General features: G+C 27.0%; 4 protein-coding genes across 4 annotated transcripts; all 4 read right to left on the reverse strand.

The window, feature by feature from the left end:
* Positions 1-3106: 3106 nt before the first annotated feature.
* Positions 3107-4388, reverse strand: Phum_PHUM579650 (GTP-binding protein 128up, putative; the record flags this gene model as incomplete). The annotated part of the gene is made up of 3 exons (XM_002432228.1): positions 3107-3548; positions 3625-3931; positions 4034-4388. 3 exons carry the CDS (start codon positions 4386-4388, stop codon positions 3107-3109), a joined length of 1104 nt encoding a protein of 367 aa, XP_002432273.1.
* A 133-nt stretch (positions 4389-4521) lies between these two features.
* On the reverse strand, positions 4522-6340 carry Phum_PHUM579660 (uncharacterized protein; the record flags this gene model as incomplete). The annotated part of the gene is made up of 2 exons (XM_002432229.1): positions 4522-6078; positions 6326-6340. 2 exons carry the CDS (start codon positions 6338-6340, stop codon positions 4522-4524), a joined length of 1572 nt encoding a protein of 523 aa, XP_002432274.1.
* A 957-nt stretch (positions 6341-7297) lies between these two features.
* On the reverse strand, positions 7298-11069 carry Phum_PHUM579670 (transmembrane GTPase Marf, putative; the record flags this gene model as incomplete). The annotated part of the gene is made up of 13 exons (XM_002432230.1): positions 7298-7350; positions 7495-7691; positions 7796-7992; positions 8068-8229; positions 8330-8553; positions 8635-8842; positions 8919-9096; positions 9172-9310; positions 9381-9534; positions 10003-10110; positions 10196-10426; positions 10528-10817; positions 10904-11069. 13 exons carry the CDS (start codon positions 11067-11069, stop codon positions 7298-7300), a joined length of 2307 nt encoding a protein of 768 aa, XP_002432275.1.
* A 1070-nt stretch (positions 11070-12139) lies between these two features.
* Positions 12140-13759, reverse strand: Phum_PHUM579680 (uncharacterized protein; the record flags this gene model as incomplete). The annotated part of the gene is made up of 6 exons (XM_002432231.1): positions 12140-12297; positions 12574-12765; positions 12854-12979; positions 13061-13210; positions 13283-13468; positions 13540-13759. The coding sequence occupies 6 exons, from the start codon at positions 13757-13759 to the stop codon at positions 12140-12142; spliced, it is 1032 nt and encodes a 343-aa protein (XP_002432276.1).
* Position 13760: the final 1 nt, after the last annotated feature.

Here is a 13760-nt window from a genome sequence, read left to right on the forward strand (position 1 = left end):
GTTTTTGTTTTTTTGGTAATAATTTCTATTATTATTATTATTATTTATTTTAAATTTATTTAATGATATTAATAATAATAATAATAATTTTTAAATATAAAAAAAAATTATTAGGTAAAGCAATTTTGTACTAAAACAAACAAACAAAAAGAAATTATATATATATAATAGAAGGATTTGAATCTCTGTACATGTAAATTGTAAATCGATTATAATTTTATGATTGTTTTAACCACCCTCACCCCCTAACATCCCCTTCTAACCCCTCCTCTAACATTATCGAGTTAATTGGGCCAAAACAAACAAAAAAATAATGTTTTAGTCTTTGGAAAAAAAAAAAGAAATTAAAATTTTTTTTTTTTTTTTTGGAACGAATATGGAAAATGAAATAATAATGATAAAATAATAATAATAATATTTCTGTATTGGATTTTATTTTTTATTTTTTATTTTTTGGCAGCATTAAAAAAAAAAATTTAATTAAATTGATTATAATTTCTTTATGTGTACATAATTTAAATAATTAAATATATATGATACGAAGTTGCCAAAAAAAAATTATTATTATTATTATCGCTTTATTTTATATAATTAATAAAAAATTTTAAATAATTTATTATTATTATTATTAGTTGAAATAATAATAACAATAATAATAATTTTTTTTGTGTATAAATAAAATCTATTTCGTGTTTTAGTAAATGAAAGTGAAAAAAAAATAAATAAATAAATACGTATTATTAATTAGTAAAAAAAATAAAAAATAATAAATAAAAATTGTTATTATTATTATGCATTTCATAAATTGTAGTTAAAAAAATATTTAAAAAAAAAATTTTTTTTGGGGTTGGAAAAGAAAACAAAAAAAAATTATGTACAAATATATATATATATAAATATATATTATATATTTATTTAATTGAATGAAAATGTATTATTATTGAATTATTGATTATTGCAAAAAAAATTTTGTCTTAGTGATTGATTGATTGATTGATCGATTGACGCAATTTAATAAATAAATAAATAAAAAATTATAATTATTTTTTGTTATTGTCATAGTTTTATTTGAAAACTTGACAAAAATTAAAAATAAATATATATATAACGAATTTTTATAAACTTTGTAAAATTAAATAATAAAAAAATAATTATTTAAAAAATAAAGAGGGCAGTTAATGTTTGTAACGTTTTTTTTTTTTTTTTTTTTTTTAAATAAAGGGCATTTAAATTTAAAAATAAATTTTCAAAAAAAACCGTTATTGTTAAATAATTTAAATAAGGTTTTGATTTAATAATTACTCCGACGTATTATTATTATTATTATTATTTTCGAGGTAAATTTACGCGTAACTATTTAATAATCTTTTATTTAAAAAAAATTGTTTATCATTATTATTATTTTATTTACATAAAAAGTGTAAAATTTCATTTTTTTTGTGATTGAATATAAGATACAAAATAAAAACAAAACAAATTGTTTGTTTACATTGAAATTTTCAAGCAGAAAACATTTTTTTCAGAGTGCAGGGAAATTTTTTTTTTTTTCGACGTTGGTCATACTAGTTGGCAGTTTGACTTTGTTACAGCAAATGGCGGGTCGTGTTTTTACTTTTGGTTCGTTTTAATATTTTTTTTTGTGATTTAGTGAATGTTTTTTTTAATTATTATTATTTAAAAAGAAATATTAAAGGTAAATAATTTATTTTATTAAATAATTTAAAGTATTTAACGATAAAACGATACTTTTATGTCGGGAAGTAAAATTTTTATCAAAACCTTATTACGAAAAACCGTTACAAAATTTAAACCGAAGAATAATTTATTACGTTCAAATTAATTAATCAAAATAAAGTAATCGAATAAAAAGTTTTTTTAAAAAAAATAAGGTGTCGTGAGGAAATGATTTTGTATGAAAATGCTATTCACTGCCATCTTTAAATTGAATATTCGAATAGAAAAAAAAAATTGTGTAATGTTGAATTATAATTACAACGTCTAACACTAAATTAATTTTTTTTTTTTTTTTTTTTACATAATTACGATTTTAATTTGATTTAAAAAAGCTAAAAAAAAATTATTATTATTATTATTTTCTCGAATCGTAATATAATTATTATTGTTTTTACATCACAGATTCTTATTAAATTTTTTTTTTTTTTTTTTATAAATATTTTCATTTTTAATAGATGTTGTAATTAAATTTGAAATTAAGCTTTGAAATTTATTATTTATTATTAAATAATTATTATTTATAAATATTGTGGGGAAAAAGAAACGGGTCTGCTTCTCTATTTAGTTATTTCTCTTTAAAAACAATAAATTTTCAAAATAAATAAATAAATAGTTAGGTGTAATATTAGGCTGTTGCTCATACTCATAATTATTATTATTATTTTTTTATATTTTTACTTAAATAAATTTCAAAGCTTAATTTTCCGTTTGTTTGTAATTATGGACAAAAAAAGGTTACTTTTTAAAAAAAAATAGTTTTACTAATACGTGCTGCAAAGACAAAAAATAATAATGATAATGATTTTTGTTTGTTTATTGTAAAAATTTCTGAACGAGCACAATGGAAAAATGTGAAGCTCAAAAAAGAATTATATACACATACATACACACACTCACACACAAACACACACATATATATATATATATATATATATATATATATATAAATATATATATTAAAAATAAAGTTTTAAAATATATATTTTTTAAATATATATTGTAATGTTATCCTTTTTGAAACGTATATATAGTTAGTTAGCCATTAATATAATTTAATTTTCTTTCACTGTATATAATTTGCACATTTGAATAAATTCACATTTTTCACATTATTTTTTATGTTTTCAATAATTATTATTTATTATAGGAATGTTGCAAGGTAAACAATGCAATGGTAAGAGTTTACTATTATTATTATTATTATTAATACCATCGATACTTTTGTCGTAAAAAGGTAAAAATTACTCTTTCTAATAACGTTCAAGTGCTTGGATTAAAGAAAAGAAAACAAAATAATAATAATAATTTTTTTCCATAAAATTTATTATTAAAATTAAAAAATATCAGTGATATCGATTTATTATTATTATTATTACACTTTCTTAACGATTTGAACGACGTCTTCATCGTTTAAAATATGATCCCTTCCTACTTTTTGCGGTTGATGTTTGACTGATGAACCCCAGACCAAAGCATATTTAAATTCTTTCGCTATACTCCTATGTAATTTATTGCAAAAATCTTCCACGGATCTTTTTTCGCAGTGAAGAACAACCGGAGAATTGTAATCGGGTAATTGACCTTTGGGTTTCGTGTAAATCCTTATGAGTTTTAAATATTCCCACATTTTTTCCAAAAGGTCGTCGAAATTCCATTTGTGGTGAGCGGATATGGGTACGGTGTGAGGGATTTTGTAAATTATATCCAATTCTTCTATGCTGATCTGATCGATTTTGTTGAGGATGTAAATGCAAGGAACGTAAATTCTATTTCCTTCTATGACGTCAATCAAATCATCACTGGAGGCATCGTATCTAAAAAATATTTAATTTAAGTTTTTTCTTTTTTTTTTTAAATTTACATAGGTTTCGATTAGTGTGACGTCACTACCTGAGAGTTATATCAGCGTTGTGAATTCTATATTCGGAAAGTATGGCTTTGACGGAATCTAAATCCAATTCCGATTGGGGTACCATACATTGCAAATTAACTCCACCTTTATCCTTTTTTCTGTAAACGATGTTTGGAGGTTCTTTGTTGAGCCTTAATCCAAATCCTTCCAATTCGTGCTCGATTATTTTCTTATGTTGTAAAGGCTTTAACACGTCCAATACTATGAATATTAAACTGCAGGTTCTAGCAACGGCAATTACTTGTCTTCCTCTTCCCTTACCATCTTTAGCACCTTCAATGATACCTAGAGAGAGAGGGAGAGAGAGAGAGAAAACATTTATCATATTCTAATGCAATTATTCAATAGGTTAATGTATAAAACTTTTTTAAAGAAAAATTGACTCACCTGGTAAATCTAATAATTGAATTTTTGCTCCCTTATATTTTATACAGCCGGGTACGGTTGTAAGTGTCGTGAATTCATAGGCTGCCACTTCCGAATAAACACCAGCTAAATTGCTTAGGAGGGTAGATTTTCCAACGGACGGAAATCCAACGAAACCTATACGAGCATCTCCGGTTTTAGCCACATCGAAACCATCTCCTGGTCCTCCACCGCCTCCTTTAGGTGTGATAAGTTCTCTTCTCAATTTAGCTAAACGTGCTTTTAGTAAACCTAAATGACCGGCCGTTGCTTTATTTTTTTGAGTCCTGGCCATTTCAGACTCGATGGCTGCTATTTTTTCCAAAATTGTGCTCATTTTTCCGATTTACGTGCGACTAAAAAAATCAAAATTTTACAAATGGGTAATTAAAATTTTTTTTACAAGTAATACTGATTAGTATGATTAATGATATTTAGGTTACATAGTTTAATTTTTGAAAAAAATGCTTTTATTTTTTAACTCTGTATCGTACAAATTCATCTTTTTCAGGTTCGTAAGTGCCAATTATTTTACATTGGCAACCATCCATTAAAGTCTTTAAATTGTTTTTAAATTCGTGTAAAGATTCTTTCCTGTAATTTAATAGATACTTTGGTGTGTCAATTAAAATTCTACAATCAGGTTTAAACATTTTTATCATTTCCGGTTTTAAATATTTTAAAACCGTCGTTTGACATATGAAAACAACATCGAAAAAATTTTCATAATCCAATTTTTGAGGATAATCTTTTAGTGCTGTTGTTGGTAAAAATTTAACATTACAATTGTTGGTGTCTATTGAGTTATACTCCTCGCAAGCATCCTTAATTCTTATTCGATTAGAATCCATTGACTCTGGTAAGTCGGATATTAATTTTAATTTGTGGGATGTATCCAGATAAACGACAGGAATACAATGATCACTGTTATCGGAAGATGGAACGAAAGGTTTTTGATGTTGTAATTCGAAAAATATTCTCATTAGATTTCTTTCTGTGACATCTGTTGCCGTTTTGGGAAGTTGACCATTGACTTTTTTAAACATTTCTTCATCTTCGCAATGAAAACCGAATGCTGGATATGGTCCTGTTGTAATATCTCCTAAATATCCATAACTCAAAATTTTACTTCCAGATGGAAATATAGCAGAGGCTAAGGTATTGTTGGGCATACACGGATCAGTATCTTCAAAATAATATGACATTCCTCTTTCTCGAAATCTTTGGTACTCCTGTGACTTGAGCACTTCGGCTCCAAAACAATGGTATCTCATATGATAATCCCAATCGTAAACACCAAATCTCGAATCATATCTTACTCCTAAATCTTTTCTTATTCTTTCATTCCAAGCAGTAACAATGTCGAAAGAGTTTTCATTAGAAGCCCAATATTTGAAAATAACTTCCAACTGATCTCTTTCTTTGTATTTTAAATTATCAAGATAAATAGATGGCAAGATTTTTTTATTGTAGTTAGTATTGGTCACAACATTTAATAAACATTTTGACACTCTCGTTAGATATTTTTTAGTAGCTGGTCTAAGAAGAACATTACCATAGAGTTCCATAAAAAACAAAGTTTTCTCGACAATGCCAAGGCGATCAGGTGGTTCCAATGCAAGTGTTAAAAATAATAATTGCCTGGCTACATTTTCTAGAAGAGGTTCATATATGTAAAAATTTATACCGATACTTAAGTCATGCCTGTATTTCTGGGCTAATGTTTTCAACACATGTCGACAATCAAATTGCCCAATCAGTAAAACATTATATACGTTTTCTTTGCTTTCAGGTTCAGAAGAAGAATTGCTCGAGTCAGGTACTTCATCTAGTAAATCCAAAGCTTCGGAAAATCCCCACCACATGATAAAACAAAGGTAAGTGCAATATTTTTTTTTTTTTACAATATTTACAATATGGTTGACGGTATCTATAGTAACTCCTAACACAAATTGATACGCATTATAAATGTAAAAATTAAATTGAGAAAAATATGTTAAACATAGTAAATGCATAGTAAAAGCCTCCTGCTTTCAATTAATAATAATAATAATAATAAACAAATAGAATTAAATTTCAAATATAAAAACTTACCACTTTCAAAAAAATATTTAAGTAATTTTTTTTTAGAATAAAATAATATAAGCTTTTATAAGTAATTAATCAACGGAAGAGAATTAAAAATTAAATCGGGGGAAAAAATCACGACATGCTAAGCAAAGATCGTGTCACCAGACACGTAATTTTAAATGTACCGTATATTGAGTGCCTAACCTGTTTTTTTCTCATATTTGCGAAATGAAATGACAAAAACCGTTAAGTAAAAAATAATTTTAAAATTATCTAAATAACTTGAAAACTTTTTGAAAATTCACTTTAAATATTTTTTTTTCTTATTTCACCCCGCATAACGTTAATCGTTATCGTAAGGAAAAAAAAAAATAAATAACAAAAAAATTATTTTTAAAAATATATTTCATGCATTTCAACATTTGACTAAAATATTATTTTTATATGATAATTACAAATTTCAATTAATGGTAAAACCGTTTAAAAAAAAAAAATAGTTAATTAATTATTAATAACTGCACGGTTATAATTTTTTTTTATTTATTACATTTATTTATTTATTTATTTTTCCAAATAAGCTTTTTCAATGCTTAATTGTACTCGTAATGATCAAAACTTATTGATCCAATAATTCAATTAATGTTTACAATTATAGTCGGGGGAGGGGTGAGGGGAAGAGGGGGGGCTAAAATAAAACTAATTTTTTTTTTCAAACATAAAAAGCTCGTGAATAATAATAATAATAATAATAACAATATTTTAATTAAAAAAAAAAATCATTATTATTATTATTAATACAAAAAATTAACGGTTATTTTAAAATCAATGATCTTTATATTAGACTTTCAAGCATGAAGAATATTCGAATAGCATATCGTAATCGATTCCATTTTTTCAATTCGTGTTAGAAAAAGATAAAAAATAGAAATTTTTTTTTTTTTTCCTAGCCTGTAAACAAGCACTATACATATATTCTACATATATATATATTTAAATAAATAATTTGTTAAAACGTTATAAATAAAAAAAAAAAAAATTACAAACGATTTAACAACGGTGTAACGGTGCAAGCAATAATAATAATAATAATAATAATAATAATAGGATTTAATTACAACCTTTTTTTTTTTTTTTTTTTTTTTTAAATTAATAAAATTTTCCCCCATGGTAGGAAAATTATTTTCTAAAATGTTTGGTTACTCTTTCCATGGCCAAATCAATTAAATTATCTACAATTATGATTTGATAGTAAGTTTTTTTTTAATCGCTTTTGACTACGGTGTTTTCCCTTTTTTCGACTTTTGTCATACGCATGCGCACACGCACACGCACACGCACGGACGCACGCACGCACACGCACGCACGCTAACGACAATCCTTTAAAAATTTCTCTTCGAATATATCCAATTCGTTTAGTACGTAGTTGGCTTTATTACGTAAGACTTTCGCTCTGTTTCCGGCTTCGTCCAATTCTTTCAATTCTTTATCTAAATCTTTTATTTGTTTCGTCATTTCCGTCGTCGACTCGTCAACCAGGTGACACAATCTCGCAAACGTTGACGAAAGTTCCCTGTGGATAAGGGGGGAAGGGGAAGGAGAGAGAGAGAAAAAAAAAATTAACCGTTTTGTTTTTGATGACGTCACAAACTCTATGCATGCACTATATATACTCACTGTTGAACTTGATGACTGCAATTTGCGGACGTCAAATCGACAATCATTCTGAGTTTTTTTGTCGCGTGATTAACGTATTGCTTTTTAAATGTTTTCTCTTTTGCCTTGTTCGTCCACGTTAATCTTTCGTAGAAATAAACGCATCCGTACAGGGCTCCGGTAACTAGTATGACTTTCCAACCGACCGTTCTCATCATCTAGAATTGGAAAGTTGGTATATCGAAGAAATCTTAAGATATAATAATAATTTAAAAAAAAAAAAAAATGCTTACAAAACCCGTGAGTAAGAGAACTCCCATCGTTCCCTGAGAGCTAACCGATGCCATTGCCATTCTAGATATTAACGACCAATCGTTGCTGCTCATGTTAATCGGTGCGGGAGATAATCCTCGAAAATCTAAAGACGTATCCGGTGTTGGCATTCCCGATGGCACCTTTAATCATTTAAAAGATGATTCATTCATCGGGATTATCCATCCTCGTTCAATCAAAATCGTAAAAAGAAAGGTTTTATCACATAAATTAGATTAGTACCGATGTTTTGTAATTGCTAAGCGCGATTTTGTGACCGGATTTCCCCGTGAACCTATTTATAATCGCCGTTAATCCCCAAGAAAATCTAAATTCCAAATCTTCTTGAAAATCCGCACACAAATTATCACAATTGAGTCGATACAATATCTGAAAGGGTTCCTTTCTCGGAAGCATGGATACCAACAATTGTTTCTTATCATCCGGTAGTAATTCCATCATCCTCCCTAAAACAAAATTAATTTTCACGTGTTTTTCCCACCCCCCCGTCGAGTCCGTTAATCATTCAAAAATAACCAACCACTCACCCGTCATTTCCCTTTGACTGTTTTCAATGTTCATGGCTAAAGCGCTCGAGAGTCTCGCTCTTAAATTACTTCCCAAACCGTTTTCGACGTGTGCGTGAATTTCTTTCTTGTACACGTTGAGCACGAGGGGTTCCGGATGAAAGGGAAGATTAAATTCGTCGACCAAAACGAAAAGACGTCGTATTTCTTCGTTCAACGCTTTCGAAACCTTTAACACGTCATAAAGCAATAATTAAATTTAAAAAAAAAAAAAAAGGCAACGTTGCAATGAGTGACGTACGTACTTTCTGTTCTACGTCATCAACCATGTGATTTATTTTTTCTTTCATTTCTTGCGTGAGTAGTAAAAGTTGTTGTTCGGTAAAATTTAATTTTTCGTACACCAATTTTTTAACGGATGCTTTTTCAGATTTCAATCTCAACGTCGTTTCGTAAATGTTGTCCATGACGTGACGAATGTCCCTTTAAATTAAATAAATTAAATAAAATAATTCGATGTGGAAATTATTAAAATGCGCACACATATTTTTAACTTACGAAGCGATTAATTTTCCCCTCTGCGAATGTTGATCGAATTTCGTTTTAACCGCGGATTTTGATATGCATTCTTCGAATTTTTTTTCAAAATCTTGAAATTCGAAATAACGGTTGGGAAAACCTTCGGCGAGCGCTCCAGCTAAAAAATATTCGTTATTATAATCCGTCATGTTGCGAAAATTTTAAAAAAAAAAAATCGTTCTTCTCACCGTGTGCGGGTTGTCCTTTTTGTTCGCACAATCGTGCTTGGAGAGCTTCTTTTGCCGAAACGAAAAATATCCTTTCTTGCGCTTCCTTTTGCGTACAAACTTTTAATTCTTTAACAAGGAATTCCATTGTTCTCTCCGTGTGCTGAGAACGAACCTGTAGACCATAGGAAAAAAATGCATTTAATTCAATCCCCATTTTGTAAAATTAATAAATGTAAATGACACACGAGAAACGTTGAGCATTTTTAACGGTTTTTGCGTACAAACAAAAGCTCGAAATCGTGGGGGGAAAAAAAAATTATTATTATTATTATTATTATTATTATAGTGCTTTAGCTAAATGAGATAGAAAATTTTTTGATTAATGAATGCCGTTCGATAATATTAAGGAGTTTGAAAATAAAAATTAAATATTAGTTTATGTGAATGAAAAATATACACACCTGATCCTGTTCAACGTTTAGCTTAAAAAATTAAAATAATTTCCATAATAATTTTATTTGTATTAAATACTATTGTTATTATTATTATTATTATTATTAATTGGCTCGTAAAAAAATATTATTATTATTATTATTCATTATTATTGAACTTTAAATGACGATTATTAGGTTAAACTCACCCCATCTAAAAATTCCGGTTCTGATGCTGAAGCATCCCATCGATTATTTAAAATAAAAATGTTTGGTTTAGACAATCGAGTTGAAACTTTGTGGAAAAAGTTTTTTTCCTAAAAAGAAAATTTTTTGATACCTGACGCCATGTTTAACAATCAAATATGCATGCACATATTAGAGTAAATGTTGTTGACTTACTGTGACCATTAGTGTGCTTTCTGCATTTGCAACCAGTACAAATACATCGGCATCCAAACAATGTTTATCAATCCAATCGTCTAAATTAGGGGAGACATCAATACCGGGTGAATCGACAAATACGACATCATCTCTCAACAATAAACATTTATCTTTCGGCCAAAATATTTTAACCAATTGACTTTCGACTAATTTTTCTTTACACAATGCATGTCCCAATTGAGCAACTGACTGAAACGAAAAAAAAAAAATTTGGAAAACAAATGAAATTTTCTATTGAGAGCTTTAGCAAAACCTAAAAAAATTGAAATTAAAAAAACCGTCAACACTACCTTTACATTTTGTTTTTCTTTTGAACCTTCCGTCATGAGGTAACTTTCTCCATTTTCAGAACCTTCAACTTGAAGGAAACAATTTGTAGTATGACCGATTCCGCTGGGTAATATTTTCTCCCTAAGCATAGCATTAATGACTGTTGATTTTCCATTACTCGTCCTTCCGAAAAATGCTACTTTCATGTGATCTCTTTTTAAAACATCTCTAATCGCATGAACTTTATCAATAAAGCTTGTAATGAGTTTAATGTCATTTTCTAAAGGGATTCCATCTTCTTTTTTTAATTCTTCAAAATAAACATACATATAGAACCATTATTATTATTATTACAGTGGTAGTTTGACATTTTTATGGAATGTTATAAATGCATACCTTGCATATAATTCACTGCATCTTTCACATAATCTTCGACATCAATAAATATATCATTTATCTGCTTTTTGGCTCTAACAAATATCTGAAGAGGAGAATTTAACACTCTTGAATCCCCATTTGAAACAAGGGTACCCCTTGAAGTTGCCCCCTCACCAGGCATCATAGAGATTGCTCTATTAATATATGCTGCCATTTAAAATTTAAAGGCAACCCCTTTTAAATTTAAAAAAAAAATACTTTTTTTTTTTTTTTTTTAACTAACGAAAAAAAAAAGGCACATGACCCTGTGAAATGAATATTGATTGCTTATCAATGTGGCAAGCATATTTAAAACTGCAAAAACAAAATAAAATAATAAAAATAATAATAATAATGAATTAAAAAAAAAAAAACAAATATATAAAAAGCATAAGTTAAAATCACATGCCTTCGAAAATACCATCAAAATAATATAACATAAATAATAATAATAATAAATGCTTTCTTTAGGGTGATTTTAAATAAAATAAAATAAAATAACAATCACTACTACTGCAAATAAACAATGCATACATTAAATAACTTGGATTTATCTATTAATAATGATTACATCATTTAAAAAAAAATAAACTTATAATAATGTGTGTTTATTAATAGCAAATGAAGATACTAAAATTTTTTTTTTTTTTTTTTTTTTTTAAATTTTTAACGTTTATTAAGCCTTGCTCTATGATGAAATCTAATCATATTAAATAAATTCATATCGACCTGTTCATTTCGAGGCATTGTATAATAAAAGTTCTTATTAAATGTAAAAAATTCTGGAAAAAATTTAAAACCTCATTAGTGGCAAAAAAAAAATTTTTCATATGCGAATTAGAGCACAATTAAATGTCAATATAAGTTAAAATAAATAATTTGAATTATTTTAATGAATTAATAGAAAATTATCAATTTTAACGTACCTAAATCACATTCATTTCTTAAATTTTTTAACTTCTTAACCTCCTTTACCAAGGAAAAAAAAAAATGTCGCTCAATACTTAGTTTCTTGTGCCACGTTTTTACGTATATTTTGATTGTTGTCACCACTTTTTTTTATGTAGGATAATTATTATTGGTTATTAAAAAAAAAAAAATTACTTAATTGTGCGCTTTATAATTACGTATATATTTATAATAAAAAATAATAATAATAATAATATCTAATTGAGATTAAATTACAGTTTGAAAAAAAAAAAATACAACAGTCTTTTAAATAAGAAATATTTTGGCACAAACAGGAGTCAAATAACCCATTATAATTGTGGATAATAAGTTTACAGATTGATTATCTAAAATTTGATTTCCAGTAATTGGAATTATACCATCACCAGAGTGTTCCACAATGCATCCACTCGATTTTTCTATACCTGTTTTAAAAATAAAATTATTTTCATTAATGTATTATCAATGGAATAATGCTGGTTAAAAATATTCTGTGAAAATGAATTACCATTATCTCAGGTCAAAGGTCAGCTTATTTTAAAATTTATTTACTTAGTGTTATGACATTTATCACACATTTAAAAACGGGAAAAAATTGGTTTAAATATTTTATGAAAAAATATATAGTCGAGTTGATAAGGATTTAAAAACCCGGAAACTTAATTTTAATTAATGAGTTAAGTATTTGTTTTTTACTTTACCTGAAAATTGTAATGTAGCTCCTAAAAATGAGTCAATCAAGCTTCCGAGCAATCCTGCAAAACCACCGATTAAAATTAAAGGCCACTGAGCAGGACCTTTTGATAAAAGATTACCATCGACACAATACAACAGACTTAAGTAATATGAAAGACCTATGAATATCCCTCCGAGGAAACTAACAAAAAGACCGACTAAAATAAAAAAATAATAATAATATTATTTTTTAATAAGCAGGTTAAAAATTTTTTTTAAAAGAAGGAAAAAAATATTATGTCTTACAAAGTGTTACTCCTCCATTTGTTCCTTTGGGTACAGGTTTAAAAGATGTTATTAGAAATGGTTGACCGCCAAAAACAGTTCCTAATTCTGATGCCCATGTATCTCCATTCGAGCAAGCAAATACTCCTAATGAAATGAAAGGTTAGAATTATTGTCAATTTAAACTTTAAATTTAAATGTATAAAATAATTTTAAAATATTTAAAACCTAAAATTCCAATAGATAACCATGATGCTCTGTAATTTGTACTAAAATTAATTGCCAATTCACCGCTGCCATAGTCGAGTAAATACAAAATAGCTAAAAATGTTGCCATGCCGCCATTACAAATCACTTGAATCCAATTACGTTCACCACCTATTGAAATCGTTAAATTTAAAGAAATGAATATAAATTTTAATTCAAGTCATTTTACACATGCAAACCTACCTTCTTTAAAATTTTTTTCAAATTTTCTTTTTTCCTTGCTTTTTATTTTAGTTACTTTTGAACCGGTAATAAAAAATGTCATAAGACAAGCCAAAAAGCAATAACTACTTAATGTAATAAAAAATCCTACAATTAATCCCGATATTGCTCCACTTTTATTGATGCTTTTATTTCTAAATCCTAAAACTATTGTATGAAATTATTAAATTTCACTTTTAATAATAAAATAATTATCAATTATTTATTTATAATATTACCAGCAACAATAATGGGTATAGATATTGAAGCCAACCATCTAGTCGGAGGTATATGTTCCATTTCATCTTCTCCTTTATAGGGTAAATGAAACAACCATATATTTGTAAACCAAAAAGTTAAAGCCAAAGGTATTGCAATCATTCCTAATAAAACAGGAAACAGAGACAATAATTTAGAAGGCTCTGTTTCGTGTTTTACCCCAATTTCTTCTTTTCCCATT

This window comes from Pediculus humanus, genomic scaffold, assembly GCF_000006295.1.
Source record: "Pediculus humanus corporis 1103172108308 genomic scaffold, whole genome shotgun sequence".
Taxonomy (NCBI): Eukaryota; Metazoa; Arthropoda; class Insecta; order Psocodea; family Pediculidae; genus Pediculus; species Pediculus humanus.